This window comes from Bufo gargarizans, chromosome 1, assembly GCF_014858855.1.
Source record: "Bufo gargarizans isolate SCDJY-AF-19 chromosome 1, ASM1485885v1, whole genome shotgun sequence".
Taxonomy (NCBI): Eukaryota; Metazoa; Chordata; class Amphibia; order Anura; family Bufonidae; genus Bufo; species Bufo gargarizans.
The window spans coordinates 539,639,807-539,665,217 of record NC_058080.1 but is presented as its reverse complement, the minus strand read 5'-3'; the positions used below and the strand labels follow the sequence as shown (position 1 = coordinate 539,665,217).

The 25,411-nt window shown below is 47.3% G+C and overlaps 1 protein-coding gene across 1 annotated transcript; it reads right to left on the bottom strand.

Moving 5' to 3' along the window:
• Positions 1 to 568: 568 nt before the first annotated feature.
• CRKL (CRK like proto-oncogene, adaptor protein) lies at positions 569 to 13,477 on the bottom strand. Its single transcript, XM_044289599.1, has 3 exons — positions 12,920 to 13,477; positions 9,969 to 10,434; positions 569 to 2,453 (listed from the first exon to the last, which is right to left on the bottom strand). Exons 1-3 carry the CDS (start codon positions 13,228 to 13,230, stop codon positions 2,319 to 2,321), a joined length of 912 nt encoding a protein of 303 aa, XP_044145534.1. The 5' UTR covers positions 13,231 to 13,477; the 3' UTR covers positions 569 to 2,318.
• Between the last annotated feature and the right edge of the window lie 11,934 nt (positions 13,478 to 25,411).

Below are 25,411 nucleotides of genomic sequence, written 5' to 3'. Positions count from 1 at the left end.
TATGGGGGAGTCAGGAGAGAGCTGTTCAGCTGGTAGCTATTACATGTGTATGGCCAGCCTTTAGACCTGGTGAAAGATTCCCTTTAGGCCTCATGCACACGACTGAATGCCCTCCGAGACATACAGTCCATGAGCGGGCCATATGTCCCGGAGCGGCATTCATCGTGCGCATGGGAGCACACAGCATCATAGGTTACTATGATACTTTGCACATCTGGCCGTCCAGGGGGACTATTGTCCCGCACTCATAATATCATATGAGTACGGGACAATAGTCCCGCGGGCGGCCCAATGCGCACAGCATCATAGTAACCTATGATGCTGTGCGCTCCATGTATGCCGCTCCGGAACATATGGCCCGCTCACGGACCGTATGTCTCGGAGGGCATACAGTCATGTGCATGAGCCCTTAAGAACACTAAAAAAAAACATGGACAAATATATTGTGACGATTTCCACTCAAACAAGCCCCACCACCACCAGACCAGAAAACTAGCTACATAACGGATACACCCATTCATTCAGAACGATTTTTAGATGAACACACACGGAATGAAGACACTGTGTATTCTAAGAATATAAGTCATTTAATACTGTTAATTTTACAGCACAAAAAAATAAGACTCAAAAGCTATGATTTCTTCCCCCTTCAAAAAAAATAAAAATAAAGTTAAAAAGCGTACATCTACAATAATGTGCGTTCTATGTAACCTACTGAGACCAGACCCTCGCAGGTCGCCCCTCGGAACAGTTACAGAGAAAACATCCACGCAGGAAGAAAACCTGCTGCTCACAAACTTGATGCCAATGGCTTGAAAACAGTTAAAAATGTTAATTACACTGAAACTGAAATCCCTCCTGTAAAAGGTCAATACAATATAAAATTACAATTTACAAGCAAAACAAATGGCACAGACAGAGTTTAACCTCCCTTTACAAAAATAAAATGAGACGTTGCCCTCCATTAGCAAACTGTCCCAAGTGACAGATTCCCTTTCGACATTTGTTGGATTCGTAAACAGGCAGAAGATTAATGAAACTCAAAATGCAGAGCATGGCCAAAGCAGCGACTCGCTGGCTCGGAGCTGGAAGTGTCCCAGATCCAACACAAGCCATCATCAGGCAGCAAAGAGGCAACGCTCCCATCACAACCCGGTCTGGGTGGCAGAATATTACAGCCGTGACGCTGAACAGACGAGGCTTCTTATTCCTCCAAATGAAAGTGTACAGGAAGCCAACTCTTGCTGCCCGAGAGGCCTGGAAGTTAGATTTAAGACACCCAACTCTGGAGTCAAGGCAAATTTTCCCTTGCATAGTCTTTTTTTTTTTTTTGCAGCGTTCCAGGAAAAGTGGGCAAAACAAGATTCAGACAAGACTTAAGGAGCTGGCTCATTGTGTGTTTCCTCCTTTTGTGCTATTACGTGGCAGCAGAGCACCAGCGCCCACCGCATAAAAAAAGGCCAACAGAGGAGTTTAAATGAATGGATCTGGGATATTCCAAGCAATCGGAATACATGCGGAAACTCAATACGTGGATTCTTAGGCAATACGGAACATTCTGCAATGGAAGGGGGGGTGTTCATTCTCATGACGGAAACCAAAAAAGTCCAGGAAAAAAGAAAAAGAAAAAAAAAAATCATCACATTCCTAAGATCTACCCGCTAGACACCTCACAGTACAAACGGATAATGGCACCGAGAAGAATCACACTGCAACAGAGCACAAGAGAAAACTGGAATTTCCGCTGGAAGGACTGGCAGGCGGCGTCCTCTGCTGCAGCGACTGAACTCTGCATTTGAAAGGGGAAGTAGTCAAATTCCTGCGCAGAACAACAATTGCCATGGTTCGCAGTATAAATAAAGGCCTCAGTTTAACCATCATACACTTGGATCTCCCCACCAGCAAGAGGAATTGTAGGGATCCCAACGGATCAGTCACAATCTCTTCGTTCTCCGAAATGACGGAATTGGGGTCATTTCTAGAAATCACTATTTTGTAGCGCTGTGCGAGTCCATAAAACACAAATTCTTTAAGAGGAAAAGGGGGAGAAAAAACAAAAACAAAAAAAAAAAACAACTCAACGCTTCAGAAAGCCACCAGGTATGGTTCTCCACAGCAACAGGATTAGCGGCTGGCAGCCCGGCAGACCCTTGAAAACGTGGGAAGCAGCAGCTCGCATCATGGACAAACACAGCTAAGTTACATGCGTCAGTAGGTGAACTCTGGAGCGCGTGTCAAATAACCAGGCAGCTGAAAGAGGAGGCGGCCAGGGGAGCTTCAGAGGACCTGGAGGAGGAGAAGTGAGGAGATCACGCCAGTCACTCATTGTCATCCGGATTCTGAGGGTCGATTATTTTCACATGTGTGAAGGGAAAAAGCCCTTTTCGGCCATTCACCTCCCCTTCCCATTGGCCGTTAATATTCATGCGAGTCACTTTCACAAGGTCACCCACCTAAAAATAGAAGAAAAAAAAAAATATGAATTATTGTGAGGGCAGAAGATGTGTAATTTACCTGGTCAAAGACGGACTGAAATAAAAACAGCAGCCGTTTCTTAGAACGCGTCACTATATATAACAATGGGGGAACTGAGGAGCAGGATGAGCTGACGGATAGAAAGTTTTACTAGATTTAGTAACTTATTCATCTCGACCTCTGCTGAGGTTGGGCACAGCAGTCATGTTGACGGATGTAATCAGTGAGTGCACACTTGCATAGGGAATCACCAAGCAGGATCGGACCACTCACATTAGGCTCCATTCACACAAACCTATTTTTGGTCCAGCATCCGATTCTCATTTTTTCCAGATTGGATGCAGACCCATTCATTTCAATGGGGCTCCAAAAAAATAAAATAAGACAGTAGTCACAGCACACCGTGTGCTGTCCGCATCCCTATATTGCCATTTTCCAGTCCCGCAAACAAGAAAAGGCTGGACGCAACGCAGACGTCATACCTATTTTTTGCAGACCACAAAATACATATGGTCAAGGCCAAGCATAGAAAGAGCAGGGATTTAGATCACTTACTATGGGAGAGTTCACATCATTGTTATTTTTCCGTTCTTCTGATCTGTCCGACGAACAGAAAAATAAAATATAGAAACAAACAGGTCGTGTATTACAAAATAAATAAAAATCTGCATCCACAGGAGCCCCAGTTACAGGGAAAAACCGCCACCTGAGGGGGCATGACACAGGCAGAGCTGATCAGGGTCTCCTTAGACCCTGCATCTCTGCCCCTTCCCCAGACAGCCCCCAACTGTCACGTGACCACTGGGACTAACAGAGGAAGCGGCTCTGTCATTTACTGCTCCCTCCACCATGTGCTCGTTCAGCGCTCTCCTGCCGCCACAGGAGAAAGCAGAAGCTGTAATAAACCGCTCCCGTCTTCTCCCCAGGGTAATGACCCTCCTAGACTGCAGTAGCTTTAATTAAAGCGCTGCCTGCACATGTATATATGCGCTAGCTGCACGGGCAATGTGCAGATAGGACGTATATACACAGTGGGCAGTCGTGAATGGGTTAAGGCTGAGGCTCTACTGAATGAACATGCTGCGGCTTCAAACGCCACACCATGCCAAGAAGGGACACTTCTTAGCTATAGGGAGCATTCACACGACTAAGTGTTTTGCAGTCCAAAAATTGCAGGACTGCCCATGGCCGGCGCTATATAGAGAATGCCTATTCTTGTCCACAACCGCGGACAAGAATAGGACATGCTCTATCTTTTGCGGGGCCACGGATGCGGACAGCACACAGTGTGCTATCCGCATTTTTTGCAGCCCCATTTAAATGAATGGGTCCGCACCCTTTCTGAAAATTTGCGGAATGGATGCGGATCCATTTATACGGTTGTGTGAATGCTCCCTTAAACCACTAGCCAGCAAACAGCAGCACTGTCTCTTATTGAAAACAATGGGAGGCGGACATGCGGCCACCACCGGAATTCTAACACAGTACCCGCACCAAAATTCCACCTTTTGAACGGGCTCTAAAAATGTGAAGACGTCCTGTTCGGAACAGATCACTTTTCAGTAGTCATCTCATTATTACATACATAGAAAAAACGGAGTCCACCATTCACAATAGGCGATAGCACAGCTCATCTATTCTTTCCTTGTACAATGACCTCTGCACGGGTCACAGAGCCGGAACGCCATAATTGGGTTCAGTGGTTTGACCTTCCATAGAAAAGTTAAGAAAACAAGTTTGACTAAACTTGTGACTAAAGACTTAAGGGGGCATTTGCTTTATTTATATTGATGAGCGGATCGTCATCAATATCAGATCGCTGGGGGTCCGACTCCCGGGACCCCCACCGGCCAGGTGTTTGAAGAGAAGGCTGCGATCCGTACAACTGCTGGCTTCTCTTCACCGTTTACCTGCTCGCCATCGCAACGGTGAGCAGTGTAATTACAAAAAGCTATCCCATTCACTTCAATGGGACAGCGCCTTCCTATTGAAGTGTATACGACAGAGCAATCCCATAATTACACTGCTGAATGCTGTGGCTGCGTTGGCGAGCCGGTAAACAATGTAGGGAAGGCAGCATACGTATGAAGCGCGGCCTGGCAGGGGGGCCGGACTCCTGCTGATCTGATATTGCCTGATCATAGGTCTTCAATATAAATAAAGTGGACAACCCCTTTAAGACACATCGCTCACACAGCTGTCACATACTGCTACAATAAGATTAAATCCAGAAGAGAAGTGTTAACCGGTGGATTATACCTAAAATTAATGCCTTTGAGCTGAGCAATAATACAGAATAAATCTCCAAAAATTTGGTTCTATTACAGATTTTGATTTCCTCACTGAACTCAATGGGAAAATACCTGAAACTAGTTGGCGCTTGAACTCAATTTCTGCACCAAATGTATCAGATGAAACCTGGTGCAGATGACGGACTGAAATCCTCTGGATTTTTAAGGGAACCTGTCACCGGGATTTTGTGTACAGAGCTGAGGACATGGGTTGCTAGATGGCCGCTAGCACATCCGCAATACCCAGTCCCCATAGCTCTGTGTGCTTTTATTGTGTAAAAAAAAATAAAAAATTGATACATATGCAAATTAACCTGAGAGGAGTCCTGTCCCTAAGAGGAGTCCAGCGTGAAGGAGCCCTATACACAAAATCCCGGAGACAGGTTCCCTTTGAATGCATAGACCCACACAGAAGATGTTGCGTTACCGATACATGTGGTACAATACCCTAAAAAGCCACAGAAAACCAGCAGTACAGTGAATGATCACAGTCCGGATCAAGAACAACTAAACTCCTAAAATTCTGTTTCTAAGCCTCTAGACAAATCATACGCTGACCAATATGGATTTAGTGCCATGGCCTTTTCTCAGCTCAGCAGGCAGTGCCATGCATTGTATAGTGGCTGCGCTGTCATTGCAGCTCAGCCTCATTCGCTTCAATGGGTCTGAGCATTGGGCTAGGAAAAGCTGCGAGCGCCGGGACCCAAGTGTCGGACCCCCACCCACTGATAACCGATGAAGGAGAACCCCACTCACACTGCTCACCAAGTAATGGGCAGGACCCAGAAGCCCTTTCCTACAATACGCTTTCTAGTTAGGATTTATTTTGCCAGCTGTAACAAATGATATAATCTGGATTATGAAGGAGTTTTTTGGAAAATGGAAAAGCGCTCCAAGTCCTGACTCGCTTCCCTTCTTTACTTGAAAGCCTGGCCCTCAGACGCCTGCAGGTAGCTGTGCTATGATCTGCTGCCCATTGGTTATTACAGGAATCCAGTGACTCAGAAAATTCCACACAATTCTCTGTCTCCCACCTGAGCGCGTGCACATACTACGCGTGTGAGTCAACTAGGCACTGCGCTGCCATGTGTCACTTCCTCCTGACAGACCACATACATCACTGGGTGGGGAAGCCACATTTAACTTGGGCTCCATTCACACGTCCTGCAAACGGGTGCGCATCTATTCCTCAATTTTGTGGAGAGGGTGCGGACCCATTCATTCTCTATGGGGACGGAATGGATGCGGACAGCACACAGTGTGCTGTCTGCATCTGCAGGAGAGCGGCCCCGATTTTCCGGTCGGCAGCTCCGCAAAAGATAGAACATGTACTGCGGACAAGAATAGGCATTTCTATAGGGGGCGCCGGCTGGGTGTGTTGGACCACAGACGTGTGAATGGACCCATAGGGCTCATGCACACGACCGCGACTGGCCTAGGAAACATGGTCCGTGTGTCGGCTGCCCTGTCCTGGACCGATCGTGGCTCCCCTGACTGTACCCTAGTAATTTAAGTCTCTATCTGATGGCGGGGCTATGGCAGCGTACAGATATGATGTGGGTACACTGCAATAGCCCCACCATCAGATAGAGACCATCATAAATTACTAGCAAACAGTCAGTTCTGGGGTTCTGAGGTGCCACTGTCAGTCCAGGAGAGGCAGCCGACATATGGACCGCATTTTCCTGGCCAATCACAGTATGTGCATGAGCCCTTATTGATGACCTATTCCCAGGATAGGTCATCAATATCAGATTGGCAGGGGTCCGACACTCATCACCCCCGCCGATCAGCTGTTTGACAAGAAGGTGTGCGCCATGCCAGCGCAGCCATTCTCCACTGTTTACTGGCTCGCCCTCAACTGCAGCGGTGAGCAGTGTAATTACACCCAAGCCGTCCCTTTCACCTCAAATGGGACAGCTCTGTAGTATACACTTGAATAGGAAGGAGCCGCCCCATAGAAGTGAATAGGATGGCTTCTTGTAGTTACACCTGCCGCAATGGTGAGCAAATAAACAATGAAGAGAAGGCTTAACCGGCACTGGCGAGGACGGTGGGTGTCGGACCCCGGCCAATCTGTTACTGATGATCTATCATGCGGATAGGTAATCAAAAATAACGTGGAAGATCCCTTTAAACTGTTACTGGACCTTAACATTCATCCATAAACCAACACTAATATACACATCCACCAACACAAGGTATCCACTCAAGTTAGCAATGTTAGGCCTCATGCACACGACCACTGTGTTTTGCGGTCCGCAAGTTGCAGATCCGCAAAACACGTAAGGCGTCCGTGTCCATTCTGCAATTTGCGTAACAGCCATTGATGAAACTGCCTATTCTTGTCCGCAAAACAGACAAGAATAGGACAGGTTATATTTTTTGTGAGGACCACGGAACGGAGCAACGGATGCGGAAAGCACACGGAGTGCTGTGCGCATCTTTTGCAGCCCCATGGAAGTGAATGGGTTCGCATCCAAGCCACAACGGTCATGTGCATGAGGCCTTATGATGAGTAGTCAGGACTTCAGAGGCGGCAGGGATCACTTTGGCAGACCGCTCATACAATGTCCATATTTTCTATTCCGCAAAATGCAGCCCCAAAATGTACAATCTTACCGAGATTCAGTGCTAAAGAGGAAAAGTCTTTACTGTTACAGGAGAAAATACAGGAGGCCGACATACAGTGCTGCCTGATGGCGCAGATGACTCCCCCCAATATATCAATATGATAGAGCCCTTCCCCCAAAAATGTAACTCACATGTACAGAGCGTATATATCGCGCACTGTCAGGTCACCGACCTACTTGTTAACCTTCCAAAGTGCTTTGTTTCTCCCAGTTACCAACCTAATTAGAATGGGACCCCCAGAGACTTGTGCGATTATATTACTAATTGACACACTTGATATAATAAGATGGCACAGACCTACTTAGGAGGAGGTGTATCAAATCTTTATGAAACTAGATCAGTGATGGCTAACCCCCGATACCCCAGCTGTGGTGAAACTACGACTCCCAGCACGCGCTATTCATTTCTGTGGAGTTCTCAGAACAGCCAAACAAGTGTGCATCTTGGGAGTTGTAGTTTTACCACAGCTGGAGTGCCGGAGGTTAGCCATCACAGAACTAGAGCGACTGAAAGTACTTACACTCTTAAAGCTGTGTGAACTATAAAAAGTTCTCTCCCATCTGCATGACGGGATAACTACCTGATCAGTGGGCATCCAACCCCTTCTGAACGGAGTGGCTGGATGGGCATGTGCCCTGCCACTCCATTCATTCTGTACAGGGGTGCCCGAGAGTACACTGCAGTCATACAGAGAATGAATGGCACAGCAGGGAGCACGCTCGACCGACCGCTCCAAAGGCCACAACCTTATTAAGGATCTTTTATACGGAGCGATAACTGAGTGAACAAACGCTCGTTCCAGACTACTGCCAATCAAATTGATCTCCTCTCTGACGGGTCGCAGGGGCATCGCAGTGTAGCAGTATCCCACCGAAATGAAGGGGGCCACAGAGCGTCAAACGTGCGCTGCGACTACAACCCATGAATCTCCAAAAAATCCAACTCCAATGGGCTGCAACCCCATTCATTTTATGGGATCACTGTCCGCGACCAGTCACTGTCCAGCCGTAAGATCATCGGCTGTCAGTAGCATGTCGCCTCATGTAGAAAGACGTGCCAATATAACTGTATGGGAACATCACATACAACCATGGAGACTCACAAGCATCAATTAACAAGGTAGGGAGACCCCTACAGAGACCGGCAGCATGACCAACCATATTAAACCAAGCATACTGCCTGCCAGGTGTGATCAGGTGATGTGTTTCTTGTGTCTCTAGTGTTAGTGATCGCTGAGAAATATAACTTCTTGTATCTATGCTAATGCCCCATTTTAAGCACCAAGGGGCTGGCTGTAGCGCTTTGAGCTCTACATGCGCTATATGCCCCTGTGCTCTGTTCACTCTCCCCTCCCCATTTGATGGGCAGGGCTCTCTTCCCAGCGCAGAGTCTGCCCAATGACTCAGCGCCTGCGCAGCAAATCAGATATGCCTGCTTTAATAGCTGTGATCATGCTGAAAGAGGCTCATTAAAGGTCTGACTGGTGAGGGCCCCAGGAGTCATACATGGGCACCGTTCCTTTGTACAAAAGCAGAAGAAGGAGAGCAGCAGCCACAAGTAGGAGAAACCAGATGTGCTGTCTTCATATTTGCAGCTGCAGTAGTGAGACTAAACACTTATGGCTGGAGTACCCCCTTAGATAAAAGCTAGTTCTCATTGTTCACTACCTCTTAACCGGTATTAAGCAGGAAACACCTCCGCAGTAAAGACACTTCGGCCAAGTACAGGCCAGTGTCTGGAGTGTGTGCCACTTCAGCAATTGGCATTTTTCATGTAGACAAGGTTAATATAAGGCACTTACTAATATATTATTATCCATATTGCCTCCTTTGCTAGCTGGATTCATTTTTCCAGCACATTATACACTGCTCGTTTCCATGGTTACGATCACCCTGCAATCCAGCAGCCGTGGTCGTGCTTGGGTATTATAATAAAAATTACCAGCCTATGTGCGCTCCCACGGTCCCGGCCACAAGAGAGGCTGACACTTTTTCCTATAGTGTGCAAGCACGACCATCACTGATGGATTGTAGGGTGGTCGTAACCATGGAAACAAGCAGTATATAATGGAAGAATGAATCAGGCCAGCAAAGGACACAATATGGACAATCACAATACATTAGTAAGTGCCTTATAGTAAATTTCTCTACATGATAAATGCCACTTACTGAAGTGAGACAACCCCCTTAAAATGAGGTGCAGAACCCCTCTTTCACATCAAGCACAGGCAGATACTGAGGCAACCAGCAAGTATCATGCACAGGTCCTAAACTAATGAATGGGACCTATGCCCAGTACTTGCCGTCAGCCTGCCCTGCCTGGCATACAGCAGCTCCTCACTGCAAGCGGTATCTGAACGAGTGGAAGGAGGCACCAGGACAACTCATTTATTCTTCTATAACCCAAGTGCCGAGGTACGAGCGTGGCCGTGTTCTCGTCAGCTAAGGGAATGTTCCTCCACTGACACAATGACCTGGGAATCAATAAGTCATTAACTTTTTGCAAAGAAACTAAAGAAAATCTGTAAGGAAGTGAAAGCGCCGCCATCCAAATCCCCATGACTCTTACCTCCAGCGCAAGGGCCGTCTTATCGTAAGCGCAGGGCACTCGTTTCTGAATGGCTTTAGCATAGACAGGTCCATTCTGCGTGGATGGTAATGGGGTGATGACTGCGCCAGGAGGGGTAGAAGAGGCGGGCAGAGGGCTGGGAGTCTGAGGCTGAGCATAGGCATGTGCAGGCTCGGGGATGCCATAGCTATTGGAATTCCTGTTCCCCATCACTCCTTGAAGAAACACACGGGGTAGCTTCTCCACATAGGGCACAGGGATCATACCAACGCGACCGTCCTTGTTCCGGGCACTCCACCATTGTTCCTCAGGCTTTTCTACAATGATCAAGATTTCACCTTTTTTAAAAGGAAGGTCCTCGGCATCATTGCCAGGGAAGTCATAAAGAGTCCGTACACACTCCAAGTTTTCCTCCGACGCATGGACAGTAGAGGTAGAACCTGTCCCCACAGGTGGGCTCGGATATCTGTCAAAAAAAAAAACGAAACGTTAATTTACCACGGCAGCCAAGTCTACATTGTGTGGACAGTTGTATGGCTGCTGCGCTACAGAAGACTTAGGCTACCTTCACACTGGCGTTTTGGCTTTCCATTTGTGGCATCCGTTCAGGGCTCTCACAAGCGGTCCAAAACGGATCAGTTTTGCACTAATGCTTTCTGAATGGATAAGGATCCACTCAGAATGCATCAGTTTGCCTCCGATCAGTCTCCATTCCGCTCTGGAGGCGGACACCAAAACGCTGCATTCTGCGTTTTTTTGTGCGCCCTGGGATGCGGACCCATTTTCTCTGACACAATAGAAAACGGATCCGTGCCCCAATGGTGTTCATGATGGATCCGTCATGGCTATAGAAGACATAATACGACCGGATCTGTTCATGACAGATGCATGCGGTTGTATTATTGTAACGGATCCGTTTTTTACAGATCCATGACAGATCCGCAAAAAACGCTAGTGTGAAAGTAGCCTAATGCGGGAGAACGGTTCAATGACTTGCGTGTCAAGAAAGACCTAAAGCTCCCATAATAAGGATCCAAAACCCAAGTAATCGCATTCCACAAATGAGTTTAGCAAATAAATACAATGGTTCTAAGACCCGACTAATTAGATTATCAGATTAGGAAAAGCTAAAGGCATCAGCCACGGATCATGCCAGCTGCTCGCAGGGCTCCATGTGCTGCCACAAGCCCCTGAAACCTTGACAACTTGCCCGGCTGCCAAGAGTGATGCAATGCAGTGGTCAGAGAGAGCAGAGTCCACTGCAGTCCATGACTGGAGGTCTATAGGAAGCGCTGACACCAATACATTCATTTACCCGAGGCATGTCTGCCCACACCAAACTAAAGCCGCTGACCTAACATCCAGTATCGCAGAAGCCATTGATCTGTGTGACTGTCAGCCCCGGGCAGGGACGTGTCGGCAGACTCCGCATCAGCAACTTGTTTTGTGTCACCGAAGTAGGGACTTAGAGGCAGCTTTATGAGAATAAGCTCTGCTGCCCACGACCACCAATCACAGTGCAGCTTTTATTTCACCAAAGCGCCAGGAGAGATGAAAGCGGAGCCCTGACTGACTGCTAAGTTTTACGTTTAGACAGTAAGCCGGGGGCTGCGCGCCGACAAAGATTGCAGCATCGCTGTAGTGGTGTACAGCGCAATGAAAGTGACCATAAGGGCCTGTTCACACAGCAGACACTGCACTTACTTTGCCGGCAGCTGCCCGTATTCAATGGGAGGCAGGGCTGGAGGAGACGCTGTCCGCTCGCGAGATCCGTTCAAGGCTCTCACAAGCGGTCCAAAACGGATCAGTTTGCCTCCGTTCCGCTTTGGTGTCCGTCTGATGAAACTGAGCCAAACGGATCCGTCCTGACAAATCGAAAACAGATCAGTCCTCCATTGACTTTCAATGGTGCTCAAGACAGATCCGTCTTGGCTATGTTAAAGATAATACAAACGGATCCGTTCTGAACAGGTGCAGACGGTTGTATTATCTGAACGGATCCGTCTGTGCAGATCCATGACGGATCCGCACCAAACGCCAGTGTGAAAGTAGTCTAAAGCGGCATCTGAAGTGCACAACTGTGGTGGTTTCTGGCAAGGTACAGGCAGCAGACTGTGTGACACTGTGTGAACGAGCCCGTGCAGGTCGCAGGAGATGCAAGCCTGCAGCACGACCCCGTTCATTGTGCAGCGCCGTACAGTCTTTGGATGAGTCACCACGTGACCCCAACCTTAGCGTCAGACGCCAACAGTGGAAAACAGGCCATTTACTATTTACCTCAGAGGTAAACGGGGAATGCCCAAGAATGGCAAAGAGCTGTGCCAGCTGTAAACCTGCCGCTGCCTGTGTACACAATGGAGGCCAGGAAGCTCCATCCACAGCCAACTGTTTACTTCAAGGGAATTCTGGAGGCAAAGCAAGCGCCTGACCTTAACTTATACAATGAAACCAGACGAGTGAAACTACAACTCCCAATATGCTCGGATAACCACATAAGGGAACAGGGGTTTAGTCTGTGCGGTGCAGTTTTCATTGCCAAAAAACAGCGCCACACTTGTCCCAGGGTCGCATGTGGTACTGCAGCTCAGCTTCACCGAAGTTACTGGGACTGAGCTGCAGTGCCAGGTATATCCTGTGGACAGGTGTGGCACGGTTTTTCGCAGAAGGCCGACAGGTCTTCCTAAAACTGACAATATTTATTTGCAGCCTATATAAAGGCATGGAGCTGAGCATATGGCTCTCACACCCGGAGCGCGCTTGCCTATGGTTTCCAGGTGCCCTGGCAGAGAACAGGAAACCCCACAGGACTTTGACACGCTCCTACAGATATAAGTTATGAAGCAAGTCCACTGGTATCGCCCATCAATGTCAGATCTGACATCCCAGTTGTCAGATCACACTGAGCTTCCTGACAACGTCCAGGAGACAGTCAGCATGCATGCAGGGCTCACCTCGGTGCCGGCTCGATGAGGGTGGTGGTGTCCAGGTAATGGATCTTGTAGAAGTCTAGCAGAGCCGGTAAGTTGTCGAACTCCTGGTCCCCGATCTTGTAGCGCCGTCCGGGCAGAGAATTGATGATGTAGTGGGAGACCCGCGAGTTCTCCGAGACGGACAGCACGTGATCTCCGGGGCAGGTGGACGAGTCCCGGACAAGGAAGACGCCGTGCCGCTGCCCCTGCAGTCGCGTCTGTGCCTCCTGCCGCGACACCGGCCCGAAGTACCAGCTCGAACGATCCGACGAGTCAAAGCGAGCGGACGACATGATGGGCTCAATCGCCTCGGACAATCGGAGATAACGGTCGTGAGCGGAGGGAGGGGGGGGGTGAGGCTCTGCTACAACCGGCTACTGACAGGCGGCTCCCTCAGCTGCTCTGGGTTTCATGGTCACGGCGGAAGCTGCAGGTCCTGTCAGGCCCGCGCGGTCTGTGTGTGTAACCCACCTCGGGTCCCCTCCCTGCTCTGGACTGCGAGACTACTGAGGAGACAGTAAAGATGGCGGAGGGACTGCAGGCTTTCACATACAGCCAAGCGGATACGCGTCATCGCCGAGCGGCAGCCAATCAGCGTCCGGCCGCTCTCACGCCATTGGATGCCGCTGCTGTCACTTCATAGTGGGTAGACGTGAGCGCGCGTTTTCATATGGTCGTACAAATAGCTGCCTGGTCAGGTAGCCAATCAGGAGCCGCTTGGCTTTGACGTCAGCGAACGTTAAATGTTCGGGGTTTGTATTGGTTGCCGTCCCCTGCAGGGTGGTCTTAGCTTGTGACGTCAGCGTGAGCAGTAGATTACGTCAGTCTTTAAATTTAGGGTGTCTGACAATTCGAGGAAGCGCTCCCATTGTAAACTATGGGGGGGCGGCTGCTTGTGTGACAAAGGAGATTGTACATTGGTGCGGGTCATCAATAATGGGGTTCACAGGAGGGTTCTCAGTCAAAGCCTAAAGTGGATTCGAAAGGAATCGGATTTATACTTCTCATAGCTGGATCCACTTCTGGCTTTGGATGAAAAAAACGGTGAACTTACCCTTAAAGACCTGGAAAACCCTTTTAAGATCCTGATTCATGGATAAATCACACCCTTGGGGTAAATGCACACGTTCAGGATTTCTGCGCGGAGAGTCCGTGCGGTCACTCCGCATCAATTGGTGCGGATTTGCATGTAGATTTTCCTCTCCCCATTGAAGTGAATGGAGAAAATCCGCTCAGGAAAAATAAAATAAATGCACATGCTGTGGATTTTATAATCCGCACTGTAGGTCAAAATCTGCATTGTGTGCACGAGAATTTCAAATTCTCATAGGATACAATGTACATGACCTATGGCGCGGATTTTCCACACGCAAATTTGTGCGGAAAATCCGCACGCAATCCTAATCGTGTGCATTTTAGCCTTAAAGGCTTACACCCCCACAAATAGCTGGCTAGTGTCAACCTAAGCTACCTGTTAACTAGAGGCAGCTCGAGTCCCCCATAAACAGTGCCAGCACTTACTGCCCCCTATATTTGCACCATGCCATTTCACCATGTCAGTGACGGTTATTTCCAGGATGAGTCAGGGCTGATATTTTAGGCTTTTATGACCTTTGCTCATACTGGAGAAGAAGACATAGCAGTCATGGGGATCAGCTACTGGAGGGGGTCATCTCCACGCAGAGGGGTATACGCTAATGAGCATATCATTATATTATTCTTTGGTTTGCTCGATCATCTCATTTAGTCCTTCAGGCACGAGAACATCCAATAAGTTGCAGACTCTCGTGCCTGAAAGACAAAGGCCCCCTTCACAAGAGCGTCGCGGGTGAGGGCCGGATGCGATGCAGGTGCATTCAGGGGAAATCGTGCGAGTAGGCACGCAATTTCAGTCAGGTTTGACTGCGATTGCGTTCCGTTGTTCAGTTTTTTTCACGCGAGTGCAATGCGTTTTGCACGCGCGTGAGAAAAAACTGAATGTGGTACCCAGACCCGAACACTGACTTCTCCACTGAAGTTCGGGCTTGGGATCGGTGTTCTGTAGATTTTATTATTTTCCCTTATAACATTGTTAGAAGGGAAAATAATAGCATTCTTTAAAGGGAACCTGTCACCGGGATTTGGGGTATAGAGCTGAGGACATGGGTTGCTAGATCACCGCTAGCACATCAGCAATACCCAGTCCCCATAGCTCTGTGTGCTTTTATTGTGTAAAAAAAAACAATTTGATACATATGCAAATTAACATAAAAGAGTCATATCTTACTTGTGTGACCAGAGAAGAGTCATATTTTCAAGCTCTGACACATCTCAGGTTAATTTGCATATGTATCAAATCGGTTTTTATACACAGTAAAAGCACACAGAGCTATGGGGACGGTATTGCGGATGTGCTAGTGGCCATCTAGCAACCCATGTCCTCAGCTTTATACCCAAAATCCCAGTGACAGGGTCCCTTTAAAACAGAATGCTTAGTAAAATGTGGCTTTAGGGGTTAAAAAAATAATAAAAACATAACTCACCTCATCTACTTGATCGCTCAGCCGGGATCCTCTTCTTTGTTCTTCTTGAAGGACCTTGCAAAGGCTGACCTTCTATCTTCATTCAGCAGGACCTGCGCTGACGTCACCTGAGCTCGATAATGTCAGTGCAGGTCTTTTTGCAGATCCTGAAAGAAGTCGATAACGGCTGGGCGATTAAGTGGATGAGGTGAGTTAAAGAATGCTATTATTTTCCCTTTATTTGCTATTTATTTCCCTGAACCCGCCCGCAACGCATCCGGACTGAATCTGGCACACTCGTCTGCAAGGGGCCTAATAGAACAGTCCTATTATTGTCCGTAATGCGGACAATAATAGGACATGTATTTTTTTGTAGAACTGAAATACGGAAATGGAATGCACACTGAGTACCTTCCGTTTTTTTGCGGACCCATTGAAATGAATGGTTCCGTATACAGTCCTCAAAAAAACAGAATGGAAACGGAATGAAAATACGTTCGTGTGCAAGGGGCCTAAATGAGATGATCGAGCAAACCAAAGAATTATGTAATAATATGCTTATTTTGTCTGATTTTATTTCTCTGTTTTTAGATATTTTAGATATTCTTTAGCGTTTCTATATCGTCTTATTTTTACTATGTTTAACATGGTTAGTAATGCCTCTGCAAGGTTCCTGACTTTTTTTTTTGTTTGCTCAAGCAATCGCCCTTTTGGGGAATTCCCAGCAACCTTTATCAGAATATCTAATTAAGGACTCATGGACAAACATATTTTTTTGTACGCATCCGATCCGCATTTTTTGAAGGTCAGATGCGGACCCATTCACTTCAATGCGGCCGCAAAAGATGCGGACACCATGTGCTTTCTGCATCCGCATGTCCGTTCTATGGCATCCTCAAAAATAATGAACATGTTCTATTCTTGTCCGTATTATGGAACGCACATGGCCCGTGTCCTTGTTTTGCGGATCCACAATTTGAGGATTTCAAAACAGGCAACAGTCTGTCATCAGATTTGTACCTATGAAACTGGCTGACCTGTTACATCTGTGTTGGTTCCATGTTCATATGTGGCTGCATTGCTGAGATAAAGTTTTAATGTATGCAAATGAACCTCTTGGAGCAACAGAGGTGTTGTCCTTAGACCTAGAGGCTCTGCTCTCTCTGCAACTGCCGAACCCTCTGCACTTTGACAGGGCCGGTGAAAACATAATCACATCTGTCTGGTCCTGTCAATGCAGAGGATGCAGCAGTTGCAGAGAGAGCAGAACCTCTAGGAGTAACAGCAACGCCCCCATTGCTCCTAGAGGCTCATTTGCATACATTAAAACAGGGGTGTCAAACTCAAATTCATCGGGGGCCGCATCAGCAGTTTGGTCACCCTCAAAGGGCCGGTTGTATCTGTAGGACTATGTGTCCACTCTTTATTATCATAAATTATTGTCACTGCATTCAATTATTACTGTTTTTTGTAATAATGTAAGTAATAACTAGCTCTGAAAGCTTGACCTGCAAGCGCTGACTGGGGTCACATAGCATTATACTGATTTATGATGCTATGTAACCCTTACAGTTCTGGAATGTGTTGGATAACACTGACATAATGCTGTCAGTGTTATCCAACACATTCCAGAACTGTAAGGGTTACCGTATTTTTCGCCCTATAAGACGCACCGGCCCATAAGACGCACCTAGGTTTTTGAGGAGGAAAATAAGAAAAAATATATTTTGAACCAAAAGGTGTGCTTTTGGTGGTTTTGAACTAATTGTGGTCTGTGGGTGGCACTGTTATGGGGGATCTGTGGATGGCACTGTTATGGGGGATCTGTGGATGGCACTGTTATGGGGGATCTGTGGGTGACGCACTGTTATGGGGGATCTGTGGGTGACACTTATGGGGGATCTGTGGGTGACACTTATGGGGGATCTGTGGGTGACGCACTGTTATGGGGGATCTGTGGGTGATACTTATGGGGGATCTGTGGGTGACACTTATGGGGGATCTGTGGGTGACACTTATGGGGGATCTGTGGGTGACACTTATGGGGGATCTGTGGGTGACACTTATGGGGGATCTGTGGGTGGCTCTTATGGGGGATCTGTAGGTGGCTCTTATGGGGGATCTGTGGGTGACAGTTATGGGGGGCATCTGTGGATGACACATATATAGCATCTTATGCTATGTGTCATCCACAGATCCCCTCCATAAGTGTCCCTGTAGTAGTGAATGACCCTCAATACACGGGCTGGGGGCCGGCGTCTGCTTTTATAATGACAGCGGGGCCCGTGCAGTGACTATTCTACTACACGGGCCCCGCTCACTGTATAATCGTATCTCTAATAGTTAATGGTTACCGTATGTATATAATCGCATAAGGAGCGCTGTGTATTACCGGTACTTACAACTACAAGCGCTCGCCGAGAGGAGGGAGGAGGCAGGCCGGGAGGACAGGCGCTGGCAGCGAGAGTCATACGTCATGCGCCCACGCCGCCTGCTTCATTCATAAAGTGGGCGGCGCAGGCGCGTGACGTATGACTCACACTGCCAGCGCCCATCCTCCCAGCCTGCCTCCTCCCTCCTCTCGGCGAGCGCTTGTAGTTGTAAGTACCGGTAATACACAGCGCTCCTTATGCGATTTATTATCACTTCCTGCAGGGGCCGCCTACAGGATATGATAATAAAAGGTGAAGGCTGGCGGCGGCTACGCGGGCCACATGACGCGGGCCGCGGGCCTTGTGTTTGACACCCGTGCATTAAAACATCATCTTTCTCAGCAATGCGGACACATATGAACATGGAACCAACACAGATGTCTTCATAAGCCAAGCGCACATTGTAGCAGGTCAGCCGGTGTCATAGGTACAAATCTCCTGACAGCCCTTTCATTTATTTTTATTTTTTTGTATGACTCTGGTTTCATTTTTACTACTTTAGAGAACAAGAATATCGTATTGGGTTGCTCTACTGAGAGTATAGATGGATAGGTGCAACTGCTAGAGACTCACCCAGTCTAAACAAATGTAAACAGGACACTTACATATGGAGAACGTATTTAATATCTAAAATCAATAATCAATTTCACACGCATCAATGGAATAAAATTAGAATGTAGGTGCAGAAATAAATCCTAGCAGAATAAATGAACCAAGGTTGGTATCCACTAAGCACTAAAATGTCTCTATAGCAGCAGCAGTGATAGTAGGTCTTCCCATTTCAAAAAGGATACATAGAACTCTTAAGTTGAGTCAATGTCCTAGAACAATTGTATCAGCACAAAGTTGATGTGATAGTATCAAAATATCCAAATCGCAGGGCAAATCAAATTAGTGCGTGCGGTTGATATGGTAATCAACCCAAAACAGTAATTCCCAAAAGGCAGTGATATGTAAAGCAGCAGCAATTCAAAAGGATACTGTCGTTATCAGCACTTGTAGTATATATCACCACATAATCAGTGACAGAATATTCAAAGGCCTCAACAACAAGCGATTATTGAAGGACTTGCAAGTAGGGGTAAATAGGTTTCAGTCCGGTGTACCTCGACGCGGCGTCCCGCATATTCTTCGGTACTCCCCGGCGCTTACCTCTCCAGAAATTTTCTTCCCCCTTCGCAGCCCCGTAGGTTCCGTTTGCTGTACTTGTCTGTGTGCAGACTTTCGGTGTTCCACGTGGAGTGAGGCAGCGCTCGTAGACTCTGTTTGGTAGAGCGCACTTCAGCGTAATACAGACGTCAGCGCTGACCTCACTGGGATTCCCCCTCACACGTGATCGGCGTAGTAAAGGTCCAAGATGACGGTAACCAGTGACTCACTGATGAAGGGACCACGGGTCCCGAAACGCATTTCAGGAAGTTGGGGGCTCGTCTTTTTGCTTGCAAACAAGATAAAGAATTTTTGGACTCGATTCTCAACCCCATAAAATATAAAGCACATTGATGCATGAATGCGAATAGCTATATCCTTCTCGCTATATCCTTCTCACTGTTTACCGCTGGCCCAGTGACGTCATGACTAGTATCAATTGGCCTGGGCAGGGCTAAGCTCCATTCAAGTGAACAGAGCTTAGCCCCGTCCCGCCCAGGCCAATTTGATTGCCCTGCAATTTGGATATTTTGATACTATTACATCAACTTTGTGTTGATACAATTGTTCTAGGAGATTGACTCAACTTACAGTTTTATGTATCCTTTTTGAAATGGGAACACCTACTATCACTGCTGCTGCTATAGAGACATTTTAGTGCCTTAGTGCAGTGGTGCCCAACCATTTTTCGTCTGAGGGCCGCACTAGACTTGGTATAAATTTTGTGGGCCGGAACCAGGTAGCTTTGCCAGAAAGAAATGCAAACGACGTGAGGGGGCACGTGTGAGCATTACTACTGTAAAGAGGGCACATATCTGACATAACTACTGTGAGGGGGCACATATCTGGGCATAACTACTGTAAAGAGGGCACATATCTGACATAACTACTGTGAGGGGGCACATATCTGGGCATAACTACTGTAAGGAGGGCACATATCAGGGCATAACTACTGTGAAGAGGGCACATATCAGGGCATAACTACTGTGATTGGGCACGAGTGAGCAATACTACTGTGAAGAGGGCACATATCTGGCATAACTACCGTGAGGGGGCAGATATCTTGGCATAACTACTGTGAGGGGGCACATATCAGGGTATAACTACTGTGAGGAGGGCACATATGAGGGCATACCTACTGTGAAGAGGGCACATATCTGGGCATAACTACTGTGAGGGGGCACATATCTGGGCATAACTACTGTGAGGGGGCACATATCTGGGCATAACTACTGTGAGGGGGCACATATCAGGGTATAACTACTGTGAAGACACTGATGCATTTGATGGGGGATCTGTAGATGACACTTATGGGGATCTGTGGATGACATAAGTGTCATCCACAGATCCCCCCGTAACAGTGCGTCATCCACAGATCTCCCCGTAACAGTGTGTCATCCACAGATCCCCCATAACAGTGTGTCATCCACAGATCCCCCTCATAACAGTGCGTCATCCACAGATCCCCCTCATAACAGTGCGTCATCCACAGATCCCCCCATAACAGTGCATCATCCACAGATTCCCCCATAACAGTGCGTCATCCACAGATGATATGGGCAGATCATCTGATAAGGGGGGGGGGGCGGCAATTTTTATCTTACCTAGGGCGGCAAAAAATCCTTGCACCGGCCCTGCCCATTTACTTAGAGATATTTCACCAGGAAGCGCCCTTGTGCTCCACCATTGTGGTTTATAAATCATAGGTGTCAGGTGCTCAGGCATATGTATCTGTCACACAGGGTGTATGTTACTCCAAGCATGCAATAATTATCTCCGGCAGCCAGTGTTTGCCTATTCTACACCTGCTTTGGCACCTTCACTAAAAAAATTCTGTACTTGGTTATTACCCATGTACAGATGCTGTTTCTATGGCTGGATTCACATTTCTGTATTATAGATGCGTATCACTAAAGATATGTCCACAAAGAAAGATTTGTATCCAGAAAATCGGCAACTTTTTACAATACCAACCAAGTGGATGAATTTTTAAGAAATCTCATCCACACACTATAGCACTGGATACAGTGGATAAAAGTATTCAAAGGCCTTGAACTTTTCCACATTAAACCCACAAACGGAAAGGCTATGTACACCTTTGGGGGCAATTTTTTATTATTGCATTGCCGTCATTTTGAGCTAAAATCATTATTTAAATTAGTCTTTATTACAAATATGGGGCCCTTTTCTCTGTACAGGGCTGAGGTGCTCTAATAGAGGAATCTGAATTTTCTCTCTGCTCCATCACCCAGCTAATCTGAAGTTCTCCTTATCTCTGCTCTCTGGCATTATAACACTCATTATAGCTCAGTACTTATCTTACTGATAAGAATGTGTCTTTAAATAAGTGTTTATGACTCTTAGTAAATTGGAGATATGGGTTATTAGATGACATACATAGTGAAAGTAAAAAGTATGATTAACACCTAGACAAACTGTTAACCCTTTGTGAGAGAACAGTTCAATGTTTTTAATAAAGACCAATTATAAAAATAAATAACATGCAATTATAAAAATGTTTTGCTCCAAAGGTGTACATAGCCCTTAAATGTTTTTTATTGGTATTTTATGTGATAGACCAACACAAAGTAACAAGTATGTGTGAAGTGAAAAGAAAACGAGTCATGGTTTTGAATGTTTTTAATAAATAAAAATCTGAAAAGTATGGTGTCCATTTGTATTCAGTCCTCTGATACCCCTAAATAAAATCCATTGTGACTAATTTCCTTCAAATGCCTTAATTAGTAAATAGAGTCCATCTGTGTGCAATGTATTCTCAGTATAACTATAGTTGTTCTGTGAAGGCCTCTCAGGTTTGTTAGAGAACATTGATGATCCAACTGCATTATGAAAATGAAGTAACACACCAGACAGGTCAGGGATAAAGTTGGGGAGAAGTGCAACGCAAGGTTAGATTATAAAAAAAAAAAACATCCCAAGCTCAGAACAGGAGCATTGTTCAATCCTTCATCCAAAAATGGAAGGAGTATGGCACATCTGCAAACCTACCTTAGGCCGACAGCCAGGGGCGGATTAGCTATAGATTCTATAAGGAAATTTCCCGGTGGGCCGATACCCAGGGGGGTGCCTGAGCCCTCCTTTGCCAGCGAAGCCAGGTAAGTAATGATCTGACGCTACCAGAGTAAATTAAAGCCGGGGATGTCAAATAGTTATGTACCTGGCTGGCAACCTGATTCCTGAATTCAGCTGTCTTACCATCCTAAGGCAACTGGAGTAACCAGAACGTGGCAGTTGGCACTGGCCGCCACAGAGGGGCATCCTCTGAGGAGGTACCGTATTTTTCGCCCTATAAGACGCACCGGCCCATAAGACGCACCTAGGTTTTTGGGGAGGAAAATAAGAAAAAAAATTTTTTAACCAAAAGGTGTGCTGTGTGTTTGGTGGGTTTGGAACGAATGGTGGTCTGTGGATGGCACTATTACTGGGGATCTGTGGATGACTGACACTGTTATGGGGGGATCTGTGGATGACGGACACTGTTATGTGGGGGATCTGTGGATGACGGACACTGTTATGGGGGATCTGTGGATGACGGACACTGTTATGGGGGGATCTGTGGATGACTGACACTGTTATGTGGGGGATCTGTGGATGACGGACACTGTTATGGGGGATCTGTGGATGACGGACACTGTTATGGGGGGGATCTGTGGATGACGGACACTGTTATGTGGGGGATCTGTGGATGACGGACACTGTTATGGGGGGATCTGTGGATGACTGACACTGTTATGTGGGGGATCTGTGGATGACGGACACTGTTATGGGGGGGATCTGTGGATGACGGACACTGTTATGGGGGGATCTGTGGATGACGGACACTGTTATGGGGGGATCTGTGGATGACGGACACTGTTATGGGGGGATCTGTGGATGACGGACACTGTTATGGGGGGCATCTGTGGCTTGCACTATTACAGGGGGATCTGTGGATGGCATTGTTACAGGGGGGGGAATCTGTGGATGGCACTGTTATGGGCTGGGGGGGATCTGTGGGTGGCACTGTTATATATGTGCCATCCACAGACCCCCCCCCAGCCCATAACAGTGCCATCCACAGACCCCCCCAGCCCATAACTGTGCCATCCACAGACCCCCCCCCCCAGCCCATAACTGTGCCATCCACAGATCGCCCCCGCTGCCAGTATACTAAAATAAGTTATATTCAATTTATACTTATTAAACATGCCCCATCAGTCCTATTTCTACCTTACATCCGAATCGCTGCTGTAGAATGCAGGCAGGCCGGGCGGCCGGCGCGTCTCTTACTGACGTCACTTGCCTGCGCCGCCTGCTTCATTCATAAAGTAGGCGGCGCAGGCACGTGACAAGAGTTACGCTGCCGCCTGCCCGCCCGCCCGGCCTGAATTCTACTGCCGCGATTAGGATGTAAGTTAGTAATAGGACTAAGGGGGCAAGTTTAATAACTATTATTTGAAAATTACATCTTATATTAGTATACTGGGGCGGTGCTATACTACACTGACTGCACCGCCCCGCCGCTATTGCCAGCCCCCAGACCCTCCCCCCAGTCCCTCCCCGAGTCCCCGCTCGCTCCTACATCGCTGCCAGCGATGTAAAACTGCATGCATTCGCCCCATAAGACGCAGGGGCATTTCTCCCCCATTTTGGGGGAAGAAAAAGTGCATCTTATGGGGCGAAAAATACGGTAATTTGTGCTGCAGTGTGGTTTTTGATGCTGCTTGGGCAGTTTATTGTGTTGCACTGAGGTATTTGTCTATAATGGGACAGTATTTTGTACCGCAATATGGCCCCGCATACTTGTGTTGGACCTGCCTTCTGTCAATTTGGACCCACCTACAACATAATGTCACTTTTAGGATTTTTTTCGGGGCCACTTTAAGTTCCCAGTCCGCCCCTGCTGACAGCCCAGGCAAGGACAGCACTAATTAGAGAAGCGGCCAAGAGGCCCATGGTCACTCTGTAGGAGCTGCAGAGATCCACAGCTTAGGTGGGAGAATCTGTCCACAGGACAACTAATAGTCATGTAATCCACAAATCTGGCCTTTATGGAAGAGTGGCAAGAAGAAAGGCATTTTTGAAAGCAAGCCATAAGAAGTCCCGTATGCAGTTTGCCACAAGCCATGTAGGGGACACAGCAAACCTGTGGAAGAAGGTGCTCTGGTTAGATGGGACCAAAGTTGAACTTTTTGGCCTAAATATAAAATGCTATGTGTGGCGGAAAACTAACACTGCACATTATCCTTAACACATGGTGAAACATGGTGGTGGCAGCATCATGTTGTGGGGATGCTTTTCTTTATCAGGGACAGGGAAGCTGGTCAGAGTTGATGGGAAGATGGATGGCGCTGACAGCCCCTCAATTCCACAGCTTGTCAATTAATCTTGCAAACATCCAGTGCAGATTTCACCCTTAGCAATGAATAGAGTGAAATCTGCAGCAGAATTTCCTTTGTGTGAATGCTGTAAAATCTGCACCGGAAATTCTGCCTCGAGTGGCTGTACACTTTCAAAAGCTGAAATTTTGCACAACATCCCAAAACACTCCATGTCATGAAAGGGTTAAACTAGGCTGCCCTGTTTGAGGGCAGCATTTTATGGATATAAGATCTGTGGGAAAGGGAATTAACTTTCAGAAAGGGGCATTGCTTAAAAAGGGTGTTTCCAGGAATGTTCATGTAGTTGATTGCCTCTTGTACATCTTCTCCAAACTTTTTTTTCCCAATATGGTCTCTCCTGACCAGTTTTCACTCTGGTTTACATCCTGTATGTAGCAGTTCCCATTGCTGTATCTAACTAAACCCATTCTGCACTTCTCCTTTCTCTGCCCCAGCTCCAGCACTGCCCCTAACACCCAGCTAGTTTATAGCTCCTCCCACCAGCTAGTTAGATAGACACTCCCCTATCACTGCCCCTAACACCCAGCTAGTTTATAGCTCCTCCCACCAGCTAGTTAGATAGACACTCCCCTATCATTGCCCCTAACACCCAGCTAGTTTATAGCTCCTCCCACCAGCTAGTTAGATAAACACTCCCCTAGCTCCTCCCAGCTAGTTATATAGACACTCCCCTATCGCTGCCCCTCACACCCAGCTAGTTAATAGCACCTCCCACCCAGCTAGTTACATAAACACTCCCCTAGCAGCTCCTCCCAGCTAGTTATATAGACACTCCCCTATCGCTGCCCCTCACACCCAGCTAGTTTATAGCTCCTCCCACCAGCTAGTTAGATAGACACTCCCCTATCATTGCCCCTAACACCCAGCTAGTTTATAGCTCCTCCCACCAGCTAGTTAGATAGGGGAGTGTCTATCATTGCCCCTAACACCCAGCTAGTTTATAGCTCCTCCCACCAGCTAGTTAGATAGACACTCCCCTATCACTGCCCC